At 37.9% G+C, this 22,631-nt stretch overlaps 1 protein-coding gene across 1 annotated transcript in view; it reads left to right on the top strand.

Annotated features, from left to right (window-relative positions):
- Positions 1-8,286: 8,286 nt before the first annotated feature.
- Positions 8,287-22,631, top strand: part of OLA1 (Obg like ATPase 1) — a 98,800-nt gene continuing 84,455 nt past the window's right edge. The window contains exons 1-4 of the mRNA XM_027733660.2: positions 8,287-8,364; positions 8,572-8,672; positions 10,461-10,604; positions 20,323-20,450. Of these exons, the coding sequence (XP_027589461.1) occupies positions 8,572-8,672; positions 10,461-10,604; positions 20,323-20,450 (373 nt within the window). The 5' untranslated portion in view covers positions 8,287-8,364. The remainder of the gene's footprint in view (positions 8,365-8,571; positions 8,673-10,460; positions 10,605-20,322; positions 20,451-22,631) is intronic.

Genomic DNA, 22,631 nt, shown 5'->3' with positions numbered 1-22,631 from the left:
TAATGCTAGAAAGAAAGCAAATTATTAATGCAGAGCAGCGTAGTCATCAATAGCCTGCAAAATACACTTTAAAAATCAAGCTTTTACAAACATGCCACAGACTCTACTGTAGCACTGTATGCTCCAAAAGCTGCAGATATATTTTAGAAAACACTGATGAAGCCATTACTGCTTCATCCATTTGTTCATAGTATGTATCATTATTCAAGAAATTTAAGAACAGTAATGATGGAAAATCACACAGAAAGAAAAGGAACATGGACTTTGCCAGAAACAAGGGCTACATTTTTATTCAAGAGGCCCATAATGATGGAAAATCACAATGAAAGGCAGAGATGAAACAGGGATCCCATAAAGGACTGACACACCACAGTGGCACAAGTAGTAGAACCATCATAGCAAGTGGATAAAAATAAAGAAAACAAAATTAACTAAAGAAGAGCTGGAATCAGGGATGAAGCAGAAAACAGAAACAAATCACAGTAAATGCTGAAGATTAATTTCAAAGAATCTGCTGAGAATGAGTGCAGAGACAAGTTCCATCAATATTAATGAAGCTGAAATAGAACTCCAAACGACCATGAGTATAAAATGGCACACAAAGCATTTTCTTTTAAACAGATTGGAGATTAGATCATAAGACCTTCCCAAAAATGATCAGAATATACACAAAAGATGTTATTATGGAAAAAAATTGATAAACAATCACAACATAATTAATATGTATATAGTTCTTTTTTAATATTTATCAGCATGTACATTTATTATAAAAGAATGGATCATAGATGAGATACTCAGGAAAGTAAGAGGAGAAGAGTATTTTTTCATGTCCAATGTTCTACAAATATCTTAAAGGGATCTTGTATAACTTCAGGTACCCATCTTTGACTCTTTTTATTTTAAGCAGTTTAAAAAAGCTAGACACCTCAAATTGTTAATAATATGGTCTCCTCTAGGTTCATATAATGTGCAAAGAAATAATATTGCTCACCTTGAAGTGAAAAAAGAATATATATTATCTATAAGTTGGCAGTCAGAGCTCTGTGCAGTCAGGAAATAAACTTTTCTTCCCAAATTACTTAAGCTACCCACTTGCATTAGACAGACATGACTACAGGCTATGGACCTTTCAGAGATTCTCATATTCTTGACATTAAAAATTTTTGACAACTGGATTCACTTCTTGTCAGATAGCCTATGGTTAGAAACAAGGTGTCACACTTTAAGAACCTGACTTCTAAAATAGACCAACACAAATATGTAATTTCTCAGATGATGTTGTCAGGCTTTCTGGAAATTGTAACTGGCATGGCAAATGTCCTAAGACCTCCCTTACCAAGAAAGCAGAGCGAGTCAGTACCTTTTCCAATAAAGACTGCTCTTCCCTATGGAAGTTCATTGTGACAGGCAAAATTTTGGTGTCACAAGGAAAGAGATACAATCAATCTGTTTCAATTAAACTATTAAAGGTTTTTTCATCTGACATGAGAGTGGTCACGTCTTTCTTCTCGTAGCAGGTCACTGATGTTATTTCAGTGCCTTCCCCCAGCTGGTCAGCAGTAGTTCTTCTCCACTTCAGGGTTCTCAATGCACTTGCTGCAAATGCACTAACCTTTCTTTTACATTGTAGTAAAGATGTGAGGGTCTAAGTAAAGCTATTGAGAGGAATAAAAATACTTTGTAAGCCAAAGCTTTGGTTTAAAAGGGAGACTGGGATATAAAGTCTTGGCATAAGTGTATAAAAAGATGTAGATTAGATTTGGCAGAAAAATGCTTATTTGCAATAGGCCATGCTCTTGTGTTTCTTCAGTGGGACAGGAATTTTACATAGTGGCAACCAGTAGTTAAACTCTGGCTGAAAATCCCTCTGCAGAATTTATTTGGGTTTTGAAATCCTTGTTAGTGAAATCTGTATCCAAGCATTCATGCTATTAAGTCAAGCTTTGGTTGTACCCACAAAAATATTAGGGTTGTGAGACAACAGAATTCCTATGATCATGTTTTATTTCTTAACATGGTCATAATAATCTTTACCACTTGATAAGTAACTTCTCAGTGTTTGGTAATAGGATTTCATTGTCTTTCCATAATTCCTCTGCAGAGCATGCACAGTTTTGTCCTGCTGTTTGTGCATCCTCCAGCCCAGCAACTAGCAGGGTAGGACAGTGATCTCTTCCTGTTGCTGACATGAATGTAATTCTCCTTTAGGAAAACAGGGCATGGGATACAATGGGAAGCTGACTGCTAGTAGGTTTATATCAGCTGCACTGGTACCTCAACAGTTGTCTTGCACCCACCATCATCTGGCAACAACTATGACGAGGTACCTGTAGAGATGACTGCCAGGGTCCCTGCAATGGCTGTGGGCTCTTGGTTTATGCTGGCACCACCAACAGTGTTCATTTACAAGTTGTTTCCTAAGTTACAAAATGTCAAATCCCACATTTACAGATGAGAGTACTGCACAGCCGAGAACAGAAAGTTATGAACAACTTTGTAAGTAAATTATGGAAAAAACATTGGTGTTGAGTGAAGCTTTGCTGAGCTTCTAAGCCCTTCTGAATAGAGAATTACGAAGTTACAAAGCAGCAAAGAGGTCCTCTCCTGAATGCACAAGTGAGGCATAATTGCATTGTGACTTTTTCTTATAAATAAGAACGCTACCATGAAATTAAAGAAAAATAATGTATATGTGATCCAAGTTTTAAATTGATTTTTTATTGGATTTTTATAATATAGTAGCTGAGTTACAAGGAAAAAATGATTGAATTCTTATTATAACCACAAGCATGCAATATCAGCAGTATGCTACTAGTATTTATGTGTAAACTGAAGCCTTCTACAAAATAAATCTCCATTGTATTTACAGAGGTCACTGTAATCCTAACGTAGAACAGAAACTGTCATCTACCTTCTCTAGGGGTGTGGTGCTACCACAGCGTTTCTGAATTGGGCTGCGGTATACAACCATCTGCTCATCCTAAACAACATACCTTCAGGAGGCAAAACTAGTTGATTGCTGTTGTAAACTCTTGAAATTTTCATATGCAATCCCATCTTGAAGGTGTAGTCTGTGTACCTGTTACCACCTTTCTACATGTACAGGTGTGAGCACTTTGGGGCTTTAATGAATAACCCCAGAGGACGTCACAGCCCCTTTCTCTGTACTGCACCAGGCTCCACATCCAGCCATACGTGCAATTTTTGTGAGAACTTTGGGTGACCTGGTAAAGGTTGCAGATTTTCCAGAGTGTAAAGAATTCTTTGCTATTTTGCAAATGGTGTCCTAACTATTTCCCATGAGTAATTTTTTTCTCAACTGCTAGAAATGTAGATGAATATTATTGAGTTTTATCTGAACTCTTCATGTTATAAAATACATTACAACCTGAAGTTATAAAGTAAAATAAATACAATATAGATAAAATTTAAAACACTTCCAGAATTGCTGCATGATGTACTTCAATATTTTGTTTGGTTTTCATTTTACAGTCGTTTTGCACATATGTAATATATAAAACTTATAGTTATCACTTATGTAGTATATTAAGAAGCTCATCTCGTTCTTCCATCAAAATACAATGTATCTTATCAGGCTAGAATATAACTGTTCAGCCTGCATTAGGCCCAGAATGAGGTTTATGGTCTTTTTCCTGAGATGACATTTTTGAGTTCAATTATCCAAATCTCTCAATACATTTTTTTCTACTGTGTTCAATATATGAAGTCATTGTATCTATCCTAAAAATGTTACAAACATTGTTGTGCCCTAGAAGAGAAAGATGAAATGTCTTTGAAAGCTAGCAAGAGTCTGCTATTCTTGCATAGACATTTAACTGCAACCAGTCAATAATCTAGACTAAATGCCAAATATTATGTTATTTTAGCTTTCTAAGTTGTAACTTCAAACTTGCACCTCGCACAAAATGGTAGAGGTTAGAGCAAATTATGGAAAAGTTTATTTTCCCTAAGGTTTCCTTCTTGCAGGTATCTCCCAGGCTGCTGAACATGCCCTAAGATTATAGAAAACAGATTCAAGAATAAGTCCTTCAGTGGGTTTATTCCTAGTCAGCATTCTTGCGGGGTGGGCTATGGTGGGTTCTTTTTGGCTTGATTTTTGTTTTTGCTAATAGGTATACAGGTATATCCCAAATTCAGAGACAGAACTCTCCCTATTTGTAGATTAGAGAATCTTCTTCCATGTTCAGTAATACCCTTCAAGGCACAAGAAGTATTTAATACTGATGTTCCTGTCTCAGGCTTAGTTGTTCAACAATCAAGCATCCTGATTAATCCACAATTAAGTGCTATCATTCACAGCACTAAATAAAATGAAATCTAACCCTTTTTCTTAGACTATTACCATTTATTTTCTTTTAACAGTTCTTTCATGTCTTATGGTTTAATTTGTAGAAAAAAAATGATCATGCTAGAATGGTCCTAACTGCCTGGAAGCCTAGAAAAAGCCTAGTATTGCTCACCTCATAATTATTCCCAATTAAAGGCTTTTTTCTCTGTTTTTATTAGTATTAATCATAAAAATATTTTTATTTTATATTGGGACTCTCATTTTGCTAAGCTACTGAAATGTTCAAAGTAGACCTGTAACTTTTGAACTAAAATTTCATTAATTCACAGGTTATTTCTCCTACTCTAGAACCTCTCTCTTCTTGGCTTTCTCTCTCTTCCTATGAGCTAATCTCTTTCACTCTTCTCCCTATGAACTTCTCAGCATGCGTTATGTCTGTTAGTGACATTGTCCATGTTAAAGTTACGAAATTCAGCTGATATTTCCAGACTCATGATCTAGAAATATTAATAATATGTGGCAGATCAGACTGTCCTGATCTTTTAGACTGACAAAGTCTGGGGTACTGCAGAAAGGGGTGAGAGATGCTTTATGCCACCGTAGCAATCCTGACCAGTTTGGGGCAGCATTAACATCATTAACAATCATTAACTGGTCTTAAAATAAGGACAGTTACCAGAATACCAAAGCATGAAAATGACTAAGTATAAAATGCAAAGAATGAATTTAAGTGTATAAAGAATGGAATAAGGTTAAATTCTCTATGAAACTGCCTGAATCCGCAGTTAAAAGGAAAACCACATAATATTTAAAAATATTGTATTCAAGCATAGTTCAGCTGGGTGATGACTACCTTTAAACTTCACAGAACTCGATGAACACCATTTAGTTTAGACCTGCCCTTGAATACTGTTTCTTTTTAGCACTGAATGTATTTATTACTGGGAGTCATCCAGTGCCCTCCAAGTGGCAGAGACCCAGGTAATTCAGAGTGGTGGTGTGCAAAAGCAGCTCTGTTTTTCTCACCCCCTGGGTTGCACTGAGCATTGCCTGGTCACAGCAAGGATCAGGGACTCTGTCTTTATTCTTTCAGTTCTACAGAACCACTTATTTTTGCAGTTAACAGTGACTCTGCTGTAAATATATGTTCTGGGCAGCAAAAAGCAAAGAGTATGTTGGTGGCAGAAACAACAAAGTGTTTGTTTTATTACTGTCCCTTAAACATTGTTTTTAATCAGGTAGAGTTGCTCCAGGGCTCTTTGACTTCTGCACGTGTTCCAGCTGTACAATAAGCTGTATTTGTGCAGTACTTCTGTGTTGGAGAGTTGACATTGAGATGATTGCTCTCTAGATTTTTTTTTTCCCATTAAGCTTATAAAACACATTTTAAATGTAATATGGTCAAGGTTATTATGTTTTAAACTATGTATGCCAGTTTAAAATGAGGTCTTCACCATTATGACAGATTTGGATAGAAATATTCAGCCGAGTAAGGCAAACCTTGACTTTAAAAGCAACTCAAAATCAAAAGCATGTAAGATGAAGTGTTACATTGCCAAGAGTCGATTTCTACCTGAAGGAATCAAATGCTTTGAAGTCCTGTATCTGTACTTAGTGAAGTGGCCATGCTAACAGTAAACTGGATATAGAGACCGGAGGGAGGGCAGGAGGGGTGGGCATTATTACAGTATGTTGTATGAAGAGCATAAATTAAAAACTTATATTCAAACTTGCAAATTTTTGCACACACAGCATTGACTTTGGTACCATGTGTAGTCTTATTGAAGTACAGCAACAAAAGCAGTCAGGATCTTAATTTTGTTTGTCTTCCAGAGTTCAGCTGTTTTCCCCAAAAGCTAAAATCAGAATTATACCTATTGTAGGCTCTATTATTTGTGTATACACACACACACTTCTTAATGTATTGAACTGCTTGTGTCTGTATTGTGCTTATGAACTGGTAAGCAAAAAAAAGTTAGACTTGATCAGCTGCCAGATAAATACCAACTTTCCAGTCACACAAAAATATTCAGCAGAGTTAAATATTTTTATTTTAAGAAGACAGTCAAAAAGTTTATCTTCTGAGAGCTATCATGCCTAGACTGGACAACAACATTGTCTGACAAAATGTTAGGATGGTGAAAAAATGTAATAAACAGAAAAGCTTCCCAAAAATAGTCTTTCAGACAGTTTGTGATCTTATTAATAGAGCTAATCCATCCCTTACTGTTGCTGTGAAACAGTCTTGCATAACCCTACTTTCAGGACAAGTATGGATAAAAGTGTCTTGAACTTCAGAAGGGTGGAAAATTAGGATGTGTTTATTCCATTCCTGAAAAGGAAACTAAATTTGATTACTGAAGTTTGTAATTTAGGGATGTGAAGGATGCAGGAGCTGCTCTGCATTTATTTATAAATAATTTTTGTTAATTTCAGTATTTCTGAATGTTTGGTGTAGTAATACACTAGCTTTATTCAACAGTGAAGCAAGTGTATATTAATCTGAATTAGATGGTTGATATTCTTTTTTTCTCCTCTTAAATGTGTAGTGATAGATCTTAAGACAGTAGAAAGACCACATAAGCATATTACCAGCAAGAACTGATTGTTATTATCACTGTACTAATAGTACTAATACTATGCTAACAGACACAGCATTCTCTTCCTCAACATTATTGTTGCAAAAATCTCATGTCACTGAATAAAAAAGTTGTAATAGCCATTTTTTATGTATAATATCAAATTAGGGTTAGTAAAAGTATCCTTTCTTAAAAAAAAGAGAAAGAAAAAGAAAAAAAGAAGGATTTAAATAAATGTTCAAAATTATATTCCTTTTATTGTGATAGAGATGATATATAATCTGATGATACTCTCACCTTGACTCCTTCACTCTGGTGTTTTTCAAGTTTTGAGAATTTTATCTTATGGACTTAAAATAGGACATGCTATAAGAACAGTTTTTACTGTCTTCTCTCCTTCAATTTTCTTAGCAGGCAACACTTGATGGTGCTTGTCTTTAATGGTTCAGAGAGGCAGAGCCTGAGTTAAAGAAAATGTCTAGTTTTTTTTAAGAGTCCTAGTCTCACTTCTGTAACATTCCAAAATGAATTTTTATAGATTCTAAATGTTTCATCTTTTCTTAATGAAATCTCTATTTTATTCCTAGATTATTTTATTAATTTGAAACGTAGATAGTTATAAATAAATCCCAATGTGTTTATAATGGTCTCCTCTTGACCATCTTTATAAGTATCTAGAGAAGCATAAACAAAAATCTAGTGGTGGGTCCAACTACCAGCGCTCTTTTGAATCCCAAAAGCATACGGATGCCTAGGGCGCTTCTCTGGGCACTGGGTATTTCACCTTTCCAGTGCTTCCTGCTCTGGTACAGGATTGTTAGGTTGGGAAACAGAAGACCAGGACACTAATCTAGAGGAGAGGAGGCTCAGGGGTGACCTTACAGCTTTTTACAAGTACGTGAAAGAAGGTTGTAGCCAGGTGGGGGTCGGTCTCTTCTCGCAGGCAAATAGTGCCAAGAGGTTATAGCCTTCAGCTGCACTAGGATTTAGGTTGGACATTAGGACAAACTTCTTCACAGAAAGGGTGATTAGACATTGGAACGGGCTGCCTAAGGTGGTGGAGTCACGGTCCCTCTAGGTGTTTAAGGAAAGGCTGGACATGGCACCGAATGCCATGGTCTGGTTGACAACGTGGTGTTCGGTCATAGGTTGGACTCGATGATCTCAGAGGTCTTTTGCAACCTCACTGATTGTGCGATTTGTGCCCGCGTCCCTGCTCGCAGCCAAGCGCGTTACTCTTTGTGCCTCAGCCCGCACGTCCCTATTTCCGCACGGGGCCCGCGAGGAGGCCGGGCCGGCGCGGGGGCCGCAGGGGGCGGGGCGGGAGCGCTCCCTCGGCGCCGCCCCCGGCGCGACCTTTCCCCTCGCGCCGCTCCCGGCCAATGGCCGCGCGCGGCACCGCCCCTTCCGCCGGCGTGTCCGCGTGCGAGGGTCCACGGGCGCCTTTGCTGCGCGGCGGGGCCGGGCCGGGCCGAGGTGAGCGGGACCGCCCGCCCCGCCCGGCACCGCCGCCGGGACCCCCGGCACCGCCGCGCCCCCGCCCGGCACTGCAACGCGGGCGTCTCTGCGCGGCCTTCTGGAGGCGGAGGCCCCGGCTGGGCCGCCGCGCCGGGAGGGGACGGGGCGGGGAGGGTGCGCGGGGGTGTCGCGGGGAGCTCAGCGTGCCTTGCTCTGTGCTTTCAGATGCCCCCGAAGAAGGGAGGCGATGGGGTCAAGTCGCATCCGATCATCGGACGGTTCGGGACGTCCCTGAAGATCGGGATCGTCGGGCTGCCGAACGTGGGGTAGGTGGTGGCGGGGAGCGGGCAGCGGGGTACCGGGTTTGCCCCTCGCCGGGCAGAGCGACCTGACGCGGTCTCTGGGTGAAGGCGGGTGGGGATACGAGCTGAGAGACACAGACCGAGTCTTACTGTTTGGTGATAGACTTCCATCTTTAGCTGGAGCTGCTTACAGGTGGAGCCGTGTAAAACAGGTAGCGAGAGACAGGTATGCACAAGTCTGGACAAGATAATAGTCAAGGATTCAAAGAAAGGACAAGTCTTAGCAATTGCTGACTTTTATAAAACACTATGTGTTTTGCACTTCCTTGCTTCCACTGTTGCGTGTGTGTAATGTATATTTTCATGCAAATACATAGGAATACATGCCTGCAAGTTTCTTTTATGTTTGGGGATGATGTGCACAGGAATGGATTAATTATTCATGTCATTAACAGTGAAGAGAACTTCCTTTCTTGAAACTTCTTCAGAGTTTGTAATGAAACATGTTGTGTAAGTGACAGTTTGGGAGAGATGATGGAAGGTGAATCCTTGATTCTGTCATGATTCTCAGCTGTAGTTGTTATAGCTCCTCCTCGGAGCTATACTTGTAAAGGATGATGAATTGATTACTTCGAGAATATAAGTGTGTAACTTTTTGGTATTAATTCATACATCGTATTTACTAAAAGAAGTTTTCAGCATTCTCAAAGCTTTAAATCTTTAAAAAATTAGAGGAAAAGCCTTTGTGCCATGTCTCGAAGCCATGAGCATTGCTTTCTTGTCTTTTCATCATCATTTATTTTATTTTTCAGGTAGATGCAGGTAAGATTCACTCCATAAAGGAAATAATTAGTAGTAACACTGTACAACATGTCAATGGGGATAAATAGCATTTGTGGTTATGTTTTGGTGTAACTTTCAAAGAAAATTGTGACTTTTGTGCATGTCGGCCATATGCAGGGCAGCGCTCAGTTTTTTTCTTCCCAGTGGCTGAGAAGTTGTGTGCAACAAGAAAACCCCAGCAAACAAATAAAAACCCACAACAACCTGAATATTTATGGTAGAAGATTTGGGAGTTGATAAAGAACGTTCTCTGAGCAGTAACTCAAGAATTGCTCTCTTTTGGTGTAATAAATGCCACCTAGCAAAGTAATCTGCTACTTGGTTTAAGGGAAAGTGTTCTCTTTTTTCCTGATAGAGCACTTGTAGGCTTTTCCCATTGATATTTAACAAGGATGAAAAAGGTTTGGTCAGGTAGAACTGTATCTTCATATGCACAGACAGTTGCTTGTAATTGATTAACTGTTGTGGTTGGCTTTCTGTGCCCCTTTTTTCTCTTTTTTGGTTGTCGACTTTTATTGCTTAGATACTGAAATTGTGTTACTATGTAAATAAATATGAAGAAACAATGCACTTGTGGAAAGAGCTGGTGAGTCATGGCAAAACTAGTTCAAAAATTAATTTCAAACATTCTTATGGGTGTCTCACTTTGTACTTGAGGAAAATGAAAAATGGTCAGTAGGGCTGTGCATTGCTTGTGACTTAGATTTGCTAATAGGCATGTGCAATATAGTTACTTGAGGGAATTTTGAAGGGTAGGAAAGAGAGGCAAACATCATTGGGTTTCAGTGAGACACTCCAGATACATATTTAAGAATGTCTTCTGCTAGAGTCAGGGGAATGGTCACTGTCACTGAAGTAAAGGGAAAGCTCAGTATTGTTTTCAAGTTGGAATAAGATGTCTTTTTTATCCAGTCCTTTTAAATGCTTCTAAATTGGACTTCTTCAAGAATGTGTGTGTTTCGTTTATAGGAAATCAACATTTTTCAATGTGTTAACTAAGAGTCAAGCAGCAGCAGAAAATTTCCCTTTCTGTACTATTGATCCAAATGAGAGTCGAGTACCTGTGCCAGATGACAGATTTGACTTCCTATGCCAGTATCACAAACCTCCAAGGTAACTCAAATTCTTAACATTTTTCTTCAGTTAAGCTAAAGTAGTACTGTGGAACTAAAAGTTTTCATAAAAGTTTAGTACAACTGTAATATCTTTAAGTTTTTACTAACATCTGTTTTAGAATGTGAAATTACGTGTGTACCTGGATTTTACCTTTCCCATGCCCCCCGTATGACTTTTGTTGTATGAGAATGATAAATGTGGGAGCTGCTAGTCACTGCTCAGCACCGTTTGGTGCTTGGTGTTCCTGTCTTTGAAGCTGGGTGCTCCCAGGTGACTTGAGGGATTCTGAAGAGATTTGGAAAATGAACAGTAGTGGACATACCTAACATGTCACGAGGTTGCTAATTTCTAAGATTTCCACCATGTATTTTGTATCATTTGGAATATTGTATATGCCGTAGGTAGCCAATACCTGTCAACATCCCTGCATCCTCATCCTCAGTCATTTGACAGTAAGATTTATGGGCAGCCTTTTTTGCCTGTGACTTTTCTCCCATTTTAATAGGCTCTGCTACTTGTTACTTGATATATTCAGGGATATTCCTACACTACGTCTCTTCTGATTCTATCATTATTCTAGGAGTGTATTAATTTTGTCCCATCAATGGTTTCTGCTGTTCACTGTTTCTGTAATCTGCTCTATATGTTCAGTGTGGGAATTTTTTTTTTCTTTAACAGCAAAATTTAAGGTGCTCTCAGAAAACATACTTTAATAAGGATTTGTGAGTCATTAATTTTAGTTTGCAATTACTTGCAGAGGTATCTTGAATAAAGTGAGTGTACATAAACCATAGGGCAAACTAGCATGTATGTCTGTGCATTTGTTCAACACCTGGGCCTCAACTTTAGACCCAGGTCACACCCACAATTAAAAAGAAGATTGATCAGTTGCTAATGAAAAATCCATATGCTGACACTTAATTTTCAGGTCCAAACAAGCTACTTCTGTCTGTAATTATTGTGCACTTTTTAAATACTGCATTGATACAAAGCTGTTTGCTAATGTGGATTGTTATAACATGTTATCTTGCTTTTCCTGCTCAAGTCAACATTAAGCATACTTGTTATTGCATGGATCACAAAAACGAAACTGCTGAAATAGAGACAAAACTTCCAGGCTGTTGATTGTGCAGAGATAATGGTGTGGTCTTTAAGTTTTGTTGACAAATCTCTTCTAAATTATAGTATTAGTACCACTCTGACCACTTCAATAATCTCTTTTTCTTCTCACTTAATTATAAATGGCTGTTTCTGAATTACTAATTGAAGTGACAAAGAGATTGTTACCTCTCCCTCACCTGCCTTAGGCCATCTCACCTTACAAGGACAGATGTAAAGATTGTGAATACTTGAATGTGTGTTCTCAGACTTGCAAATTCCCTCCCTTGCTCTTTTTTTCCCTCTCTCTCATCACTCTTAAATGTTGATGAAAATAGTACATTTGCTGAATCTGTATTCATTTGATAATGAGCTGGATAATCAGCTTTCATTTGAATGCTTTTTGGCAGTATTTGGTACTTATTTGCCTTTTGCAACTGGACTTGTCTATCTCGCGTTGGCCTTTTTAGCCACCAGTGCTCTTGCAGCAAATGTGGGTAGAGCCCTTCCCAAATCTTTGTTCGTGAAGCCCAGCCATGATTCTGGTACTTACAGTCAATGAGTGTGGGTATTAGTGGATAGTTATAGCTCCTGAGGTCACTTATGCTGCTTATACGAGTTTAATATTTCACTGTAACAGTAATAAAGCAGTGATAGTGATAATTCAGTAGCACAGTAGCCTGAGGTAACTTACTGGGTTGTTTGGGCTTGTCTGCCTGAGACTAACTCAGGAAAAGAAGGCTACAGTCACAAAGATATGCTACTGAATTGTAATTTAAATGTCTTAATTTCTCTGTATAGTCTTGATTTTGTTCTTCATCTTTATGTAACACGTCCTATGTTAATTTTGTGCTTGTTTGGATTAGTAGACGTAATCCATCTGTGCACGCAGAATGTTTTATAAACAGTGAATTCTCTTTAAATTAGACTCTTGTCTAGCCTCAAGATTTTGTCTTTCAAAATCTAAAGCATTCAGGTTTTTATTTTCCATGTGTTGCACTTAGTCTTCACATAACTGCAGACATTATTGGGGAAGGAATGACTTTGTTTTAACTAAAATAATGTATGACAGGCCAAAGTGATCGTGTGTTGGTGCCTGCTGTGAGCCAGTGGAGGGAAGAGCAGGAGAGGGCTGGGCTGGTAGCTGCTGACTGTCACACTGAACTGAGATTGCTGCTGCTACAGCAAGACTGACTATTGCCAAGGATGTTGCTGGTATGAGTTAGGGGCTGTTCTGCCATTGGAGGAAGAGTTAGACTCTTCAGGTACTGATTATTGCTTGAAGATCTATTCCTCTCTCCAAAGGAAGAGAGCATCAGCTTGGTTGGGACTGATGTGCTACTTGCTAGCCAGTGTGAAAGCTGACTGCTATTACTTGATTGGAAATGGAAATGTTTGTAAATGAAGTCATGTAGGCAACAATTTAGAGACTATTATGCACAGTTAAAATCTGTACTTATTAAAATACAGTGCCAGAACTTGTAACCTGTGCATTTTTTATTTCTGCAGCAGTTGGATGTATATGATGTATATATATATGACTGTTGGCAGTAGATAAGTTCAGTGATATAGACTGTACACAGAAGGTGGGCTCCAAGAACATCCAGTAAAAAATGCTATGTTGTTACCAAATGATATAGATGAGCAACTTTCTTTGAGCTTTAATGTTATCTATTGCTTGCTTTTTGGTTTGAATGAAATTGTGGATATTACAAAAAAGAAGAAAATCTGCTAAAACTGATTCTTAATGCTTGTTATTTTAAGGTCTTTGTTTATATTATGTTACTAATTTAATGTATATATTTATTTGTTTGTGTTATATTTATTGCAATATTCAGTGAAAACTCATATTTGTTACATTGTGCCCACATGTAGCTGTTTCAGAAAGGAGACTGCTGGTTTTTTATTTTGTTGTCCTCCTACCCCAGTTCCCCCAACACAGGTACTTTCAGGCAGGGTTTGACAGACTAATGATTGGATTAGTTCCAGTTTACTAATTGGAAAGAGAATATTTTCTTTAAACTGATTCACTTCAGCAGGAACTAAAGCAGAAAGTGTATTTTCCCCTTCCCCCCAACTAATTTATGAATCCTAAGTAGGTATCAGAGGCTGAGATTTGTTAATTCTAAAATGGAAAAGAGGTGTTTTTCATCTGAACAGGTAACTCCTGCAATGAAAATTGTGACATGGAAGCCAGAAACACTTGATCTATTATCTGCAGTTAATATTTTATGGGACATTGTGTCTCAGAGAATAAAAGAACTGAGTGTAGTACATCTAAAGAAATTTTATTAACTTAATAAAAGCTTTAATAAAGTTATTTTCTTGCATTTTTTGTTCTAAATTTAATTCAGATGCTACTTAATCACGTTAAAGTTCGACATACTTACCCTAAAAAGTATTTCTAACTCATGTAATTTGAACAAGTGATTTGTGTCATAACTTGAAAGCCTCTGACTATATGTACCCACTGGGCTTGGCCCATACGGACCTGCCTACTGCCAACAGCTGTAGTGTGCTGTGCCTGACAAGGAGATGTGCCTCAGGGCATTTGATTCAAGCCTGACTGAGAGGGTGAAGGAAACTGCAAGGTCCTCTTTAGTGTATTTATTTTGTGCCCCAGATAAACTCCTCACTGCAAATATTTGCATTCTTTCTTCCTTCCTTACCTTAAGCTACATGATTAACTAAAAGAAGTACTCAGGAAGAAGCACTGTAAGCCTAAGCTAACTAATCTACAGCCTGACTGTAAATAGTTACGTCTGAAGGACTGTATTGGCTGATAGTAATCCACTTGTGTGAAAACATTAGTAAAAAAGGTGATTTTGAAGTCTATGTTTCTACTTCCTCCCTTAGTTAAAATCAAATGAGATTATAAGCAGAAATGAGTAAAGTGAGAAAGGATGAATGAAACTGCTTTAAAACTGTCAATATTTGTTTCATTCCTTGTTTGCACCTTTAAGTGGGTGAGTTGTCTTGCACATACGTGTTCACAAAACGCAAAGCTTATTGCACCCACAAACGTTTCTATTTCACTTAGTCTGTTTTTAATCTATCTTGGATGTGCTTTTCAAACTTAAATTTTAAAGCAGTCCTGGTTATCTCAAAGGAGGATAATACGTAAATTGCAACTACTCCTCTTCAACTCTAGCACTGCCCATTATACTTCAGGATCTCTGTTCTTTTTGTCAGCAGATTGCTTTGGTTTGTTCTGGTGCGTTGCAGGCTGATAAAAAAATCATGCATTCAGATCTTTAGTGATCAAGCGATGGTTACTGAACTAAATCTGAGTAATTTCCATTGCTGTCTAGGTCCTGAAAGTCCTCTGCAATATTAGATAAAAGTTCCCTTCAGCTCACTGTAGGGTAGGACTATCATTATATGACAGCATACTCAGATACTTGATAAAGTTTTAAAGTCAGAATTATTAATCAGTTGCTGGAAAGCGTTATATAGAGATGAGATCAGCAGTGGGACTTTCTGAGTGACATCATGTGGGACTTAATCTAGATTTAAGAAGAGCATTTATGTAAATGGAAACCACCTGTAATTCCAGAGTGAGACACCAATAACTTAGCTGGATGTAACTAACATATCAACATCTGTAAGCACATCCAAGCAATCCCATTTTTTACTGAAAACGACTGAAAATTGGCACGTATATCCTGTTGTTAATGTTCTTCTTCCTTCGGTGTCACTGAATTTGCCTGCTCTTCAGTTGGTTCTGAGCCTGTGTAAATCAACTGGGCTGCGATGTAGCATTGCAGATTTGCCAGCAGTTAATGAAAGATCTTAAGTACTGGTGACTCAAGCCATCTTTTCTGCCTGATGGGAGAAGGCAAAATTTCATTAGTTGTATTTTGTTGGTGTAATAACTTACTGAATAGGTGTTTGATATATACAGGACACTGACTATGTATTGTAATCCACGTTGAATCTCTTACCTTTTTATGATTCATATAAGCGCAATTTAATTAGCAGATTTTTCACTTCTGGTTCATGTGCCATTAGGTTCAAGTCTTGTTTGCCAGTACCATGGATAAAATGCTATTAATGAAATCATTCTTGCATAGAAATGATCAGGGTTCATCTGCAGTACCTAGTTCTTCAGAAGCAGATTCCTGTAATTGCCCAGTGAGGGATTTTGCTTACATTGGTCAAAACTGCTTGCAAGATTGATTGCAGAAGCTGTAAGTGGGAATACAGTCTCCTGGAAGAGGGAGGGTTTTTGAACTGTTCGTTTCTGTTTGGAAATGAGCCAAAAATAGCAGTGAGGACATACTGAAAGTTCAATGGCTCTCTAAGAGTTTATCACAATATACATGTTCTCCTATGTTGCTACTTTTACTTCAGGTCATTTGTGAACTCTTAACAGATGACTCCTACTTAAGTTGTATGAATTTTCATGAAAGAAGAATAATTTCTTTTCTAACAGATTTGACATAGATGCTTTTAAAGGCGGAAGAGCCTATGCTGGAATTAGGAGATGAGTAGCACATTTGGCTTTACCAAAGAGAAAGGGAAGCTGGACATGATACCGTAATACTGAAGAACCCACATACTTTTGGTATGTGGGATCTATAGGATTAGGTAGAGTTTGAATTGAGAGAAAGTTCTTGAACTATTAAAGACATGAGTAAGAAGTATGTTGTGAGTATTATCATCTAGGCTTACTGGAAAACTGCTGCACTTTGAATTTACTTGAAGCTGTCATGTGGCTTTCCAGGGTCTTGTGGTGGATGTGAGGTTTAAGTAAACTGTAGCAAATGCTGCAGAGAAACTAATGGGGTTTTGTTTGCACTGGTGAAGAGAGATTGTGGAAACCTAGAAGTGTAAAAACCCAGGGAGAGAAACAGCAATTACTACAAAGCAATTACTAGTGGAAACCCAAGAAATAAATGTATGCCTCTTCCCCTCAAATTTTAGAAAAACAATACTCACAACAAATTAGAGATACCATATATGTGTGCATTTTAGAAGCAAATAGGTAACTGACTGCATTGTACCATTCAGAACTGCTGTACTGGACAACAGGTCAGGTAAAGAAACTCCTCTTGCCTGTTTAAATAACTGTTTTGGACTGAAGTTTGAAGTGAAATTTGAAACCAAGTTGGTGAAAAATAGGCCTCATCCCCTGTAAAATGTGTAACCCTATGGATGGTGTAAGCCTCTTATTCCTGAATGAAAACTGTAACCACTGAACTACAAAACTGAACTTGGTCTGGCCCAGCGAGTCTTTGTGCTCTCTACTGCACCGTCGCTTATACAGTGAAGGTAGGACACTAACACAAACCCACTGTTGCTGTCTAAGTGAGGTAAAAAATCCTTGCTCAAGGATTACACCTGTGATTAAAATACAGAGATACTTCTGAATTTGGTGTTCTGTTTCATACTGTTCATACAATTACTATAAATTCCTGTGACATGCTTTATGGTAGGTTGGTGTTGCACTGATTTGTACAAATGATCTGCTGATGCCACCTGTTCCTGATGATCATTTGAGGCTCAGTGACATTATGCTAATGCTGACTAACGAATCTTAAGAAATGGAAATTAATTTGTTTAGAGAAGGAGGAAAAAAGAAAATAGAACAATCCAGTTAAGTCTTCAATAACCATATTTGAGGTATACGATACTTTCCCACCATTGTGTGCAGTGTTTTCTCTTTATTTAGTTTCATGATGTTTACTGTTTGTCCTTTGGAGTACAGGAAGGTGTGACTAGCTTGTGCCTTTGTCTGCTTTTCTCGGTATTCATCTTTCTATGATGAAACAGATATTTAGACCTAGGAGTGGGCATAGTATTAATTTGCTTGGAATGTTAGCTTTGTGGTACCCAAAGTGAAGGTGAGAAAACGTCCTGGAAACCCAGATACTTCAAAGGTCTCTTGCTTGTATTAGTCAACTGTGAAATGAATGTGGTTTCTTCCCATTGTCTAGCAAATGAGGTTGAATCTGGTGATAGAGTGGTCATCTGCATATGAAGGTATCTGCCTTACTCTAATGTGGCATCTTTGTAGCAAAAGTGTGAATTGTTCTGATGGCTGGTCAGGAAGTTAATCCTACCAGAAAGGTGAGAGGGGAGCATACAACATTTCTAACACCACCTCTGTTTTTCTTAAAACAGTTTAAATGACAATGGAGAAGTGCTTTAAAGAGCAGTATTTTTCTGTCTTGCTTTTGAGTTAGTTATATGTCAAAAAACAAGGAGTTCTAACAAGTCTGACAGGGAAGTGGCCGCTGTTTCTTCTGAAGTATGTCAGCTTTGTGTATCAGGCAAAAGGAGTTACTGGCTTTTGTCTTCAGAATGTGAGTCGTTCTTGATAGTACCTTAGAGGAGGATTTGTTGTTTCTTAGTTTGTGTACTGATAGTTAAAAAAAAAAGGTAGTTTGATAAGAAAACCGTAGTAGGACAAAAATGAGAAATTTGCAAAATTGGTTTATTTCAGAATGTTCTTATATTAATGTTCTTTCTACTGCATTCCACAGCATTAACATGCAGCACGTGATATTTGTCTTCCCAAGGATGGGCCCTTCTTTTCATGGGCCTAGTGAAGTTTAAAGCTAAAAGTCAGCATATTGTGTACTTGGATTTAAGTAACTTGTGCTACGTTGTAAATATTTTCATGTGTATTTTTTCAAAATCACCCTTCAGGGTATTCATGCTTCTTTCTGAGCACATCACAAAGGTATTAGCGGCATGAAACATGTCATTAAGTTCCTAATTTATTACACCTGACAGGTTTAGTGATACTTTGAACTTCAACTTCGTAAAAAAAAATTTTGTATTTTGTATTGTGATCTGGTATTGTGAAATTATTTTACTTGGAAGAGATTATATGTCTTGGGAAGTGTTAGAGCAAGATTGAAAACAAAACTTTTAGATTACCACTCTTCCAGAAATAATTGGTGTTCCATATTAAGACAGATTCTAGTGGATCATCTCTTCCCAGATTAGGGAGTTCATTTGAAGTGAGGAGGTGCTCCTGCTGGTATTAAACCATGTGTTGTGCTATTTGCAATCAAGTGGAAGTGGGATAGCACCAAGGAAAAAAAAAGTTGGAAATGTGCTTTTTTTCAACCTAAGCCAGTTGCTCTGAGCAGAGACATTGATCTATAGATTTCCATAACTACATTTTTTTCTATCTGGGCCATAGCTGTCATACCAGGCACTGGGATAAGAAAAGAGTTATTTTCTGATGCCAGTGGATTTTCCTGCTCTTACAGATTTGACAACAGTCATGCCATCAAATATTTCAATATTTGAAAAAAACAAATGTATTTATCAGCAAGTTGTCACACTAAAAAAAGTAAAGCTCAGTTTGGGCTGTGGACAGAAAAGACTTCAGAAGTGTAATGCTGCTCAGAGAAGGTTTTTGTTTAGGAGGGCTGTTTAGGAGGTTACTGGCTAGGTCATCCCTAGCCCTCATTCCCGTCTTAGTGGTTGCTTCTGTCTCTGAGCAGCACTGCAAAGGCAGGTGTTTGGAAAAGACATCTTAAGGTAGACCACAGAATTTATATCTTTAGATTTGAATCTCGTGTTGAAGACACTCACTCTAAAACAGAACACTCACCATAAGACCTGACACTCACCATAAAACAGAACACTCACCATAAGACCCGACACTCACTGCTTTACAAATTGGCACTGTGTGCTCCCACAGGCTGCAGAGCGCAGGTCACACCCTTCACGTCGGTGTGTCTGTTTATGGTGGTATTGTCATTTGTGTAGACCACGTGAAGGTGCTTTTAGTCAACACCTTTTCACAAAGTTTTAGCGTGTTTTTTGTTTGTTTTTTTTTTTTTTTTTCCTGACTGAGCTGGATTTTGAGAAGTAATTTGGTTTAGAGTATACATGAAAAAATGAATGCCTGTTAAGGTATTTGCTAATTTTAAAACAACTTGAGAATTTGCAGAGGATAAAAGGTTTGTAGTTTATAAATTGCTATATGCATTTTCCATTAATTTAAAAGCTTTTTTCCATTTTTGTGTCAGGTAATTCGAACTTCATGACTGTTGTGTTGTTGCTGTATAAAATGTCATGTGGACATGTCTACTTAACCCTTTGCTGTTCACTGTGGTGGAAAACATTGCAGCTGTTTACATTATAATACATGCTTCATCTTAACTTGTTTTCTGCTTTGATCACTGCTAGTTTTAATCACCACTGTATTAAAAAAATGGCCTTGTCTTCTGAGAAAGTTGCATAAGTTACAGAACTGAATGGTAACCTTAGAGGTGTGTGATAGCAGAGTGCAATGGCCATTTGTATGTCTCATCCCTTTGGTGCTGTGAAAATTGTGCCTCACACATTATAGACTTTATGCCTGCTGAACCAAGCTTGTTGATGATTGTATAGTTGTCTGTATAGTTCCAAAAAACTAGTTTACTTACTTCAAAATTAGTTTACTTAATTTTACATAAATATTTACAGAGAAATTAGAGAAGGGTTAGGGTTACAAGGGAGGGGGGGGATTTTGTAATACGTTCCATAGTGTGATGTTTAACTTGTTCTAGAAAAAAGAAATGTTGGATTTTCATGTTCTGAATTTATTTCTGTGCCAAAAAATTTTTACTAATATGCTTCAGTAATGAAACTTTTGACTTTCATATTTCAGCAAAATTCCAGCATTTCTGAATGTGGTGGATATTGCTGGCCTTGTGAAAGGAGCCCACACTGGACAAGGCTTAGGAAATTCCTTCTTGTCTCACATTAACGCCTGTGATGGGATCTTTCATCTGATGCGTATGTAAACTTATTTATCTGTTTTCTCTAGCATAAGGACAGCATTGTTGTACTCTAATAACTGTAGAGCACATATCCATTACAATTTTAACCTTTACCTTTCAATTCAAAGTCATCATGTTTTGGGTTTTTCCGACCAAGATGATTCTCATCCTCTGCTATATAACATGTATGCGTTTCTTCATAAGCATTGTACTGAAGACTTAAAAAGGAACTGGGTTTTTGGAAATCTGGAACAATTGTTTGTTATTTTCTTCTGCCAGTAGTGCAGGGCAGTTTATTTAGTTTCTTAAAGGAGGAAGAACGGAATGTGATAATAAAAGGATGAAATGGAAGTAGAAAATGAAAATAGGGGGTTAGTAGCAGATTCTGTGATTCTGTTCCTCACAGGGCAAGCCTCACTTCTTTCCTTTTCCTGATGTCTATGTGACTTGTATTGAGTCTTAAACACCCCCTTACACATCCTTCTCCATGTGAATTCTGAACATTTCTCAGTTACACCAAAGGTTTTGATTCCCTTTGGTCACCTATTACCACAGTGTAGAACTGGCCTTCAGAGTCATATTAACAGCAATTACAACCTTGGACTTAAAATCTCATCGAAAGTGTATGTTGGTTTGCAAAATATACTTTGAGTATTGGAAAAGGTTTCTGGTCAGAAAATATCAAGCCTCTTGTTTCTGCAGATTTGAGGAAACTGGACACCTTTGTTGTCTTTTTGGTTGGTCACTATGCAGGGAGTAAAGAAACAATAGAACAAAATAAACCAAAAAGGTAGAAATACTTTTTATTTGGTGATTGGTGCAAAAAATTCTTTGGGCAGGATGTTTCTAAAACAAAATCAATACTAATATAGTAATACATCAGTCTAGTTTAAATATTTGTAACTACCCAAGAACCACTCCTACAATAACACTAGAAAAAGGAGGAGGTGAAGATGAGTTTCCCCCGAATATGCCCTGTCCTGGGATTGATACTGTTTTGCCAGATATGATAAACTTTTTATACTTGCTCTGTTTTGATACTTGTATCATAAATGCGTGTTAAGGAACAGATTGATACAATAACCATTGGAGAAGATGGTTCTTAATCTATGTGTTGAATAATCCTAAGCATTTGGTTCAGGTAGCTATTATAAGGGATAACACCAATTGTATTTTTCATTGGGGATTGCAAGAGGAATGAGATTATTGTTGTGGGTGTTGATTGCCTAATAAACACAAAGCTCTTTCAAAATACTGCTTAGGGATAATAATAATAATAATGCTGATGCAAAATTTTATGCTTGAAAGATATAAAATTACTTTTTGTTTCCCCCTGTGAAATGCATAGTAGTTCTACTTTCCCCAGAATACTGAAAAAATGAAGATTTGATACTAAAAATAGTGATAGTCCTCTGGTAAATAATTTTTTAAAAAAAGAATCTATTAGTTCTACAACACAAACTCTAGTTAAAACCTAGAACTCACTGAAGTTTTTCAACACGCCATGGTAACTTATAATATAAAAATGTATAAACCTTTTTAATGTGCTGTAATGTTTTTACACCCATCCACCCGTCAGAATATTTTCAATGAGTCTATGTCATGTCTGGAGCTTGCATGGTTTCTGTTTGATTATATAAACTACCTAAGCTGCTTTTGTAAGTCCTTAAACTTTCCAGATCCTGAGAGGATGAAGCTCCTTTGTTGTCTTTTACCAGGGTTTGGTCCAAGTTCTTAATGAACTGTGTATCTTTGGGAACCAGTGCCCTGAAAGCAGCTGTCAGTTTTCAGCCTGGCAGGTAGGCAATAAATACTGAACCTCTGCAGCCACATAAAACTGGCTTAAATGGCTTACCAAGGCAGGCTGCTCCTATGCAAGGAGAATAAGCAGTGGGCTGGAAGGTGAGGCTTGTATGCCAGCAAGCCGGAAAGGAGGTGTTGCTGAAGAGGAAGAGAAGATGACAACAATAACATGTTCGTAAGAAGAGCTGTACTAGGAAGTGATCTGGAGACTCTGCATTTTCAAAGCCTGAAAAATTTAGTGTTTGTTTTCACTAAGGTTTTGATTAGATCTGAATAAATTTTCACCTTTGAGCACTGAAAGTGTTGCTCCCTGTCTTTATGTTGTTGTGGTAATACTTCTGCTGCCCATGGTGATGGCCAGCATGGGAAGCAGAGTCCTTTGGAGAACTGGTCT

Source organism: Pipra filicauda, unplaced genomic scaffold (genome assembly GCF_003945595.2).
Source record: "Pipra filicauda isolate LSUMZ 115617 unplaced genomic scaffold, ASM394559v2 scaffold5_size6683894_pilon, whole genome shotgun sequence".
NCBI classification, from domain to species: domain Eukaryota; kingdom Metazoa; phylum Chordata; class Aves; order Passeriformes; family Pipridae; genus Pipra; species Pipra filicauda.
Note: the sequence above shows the minus strand (reverse complement) of the source record. Positions and strands in the feature narration are given on the sequence as shown.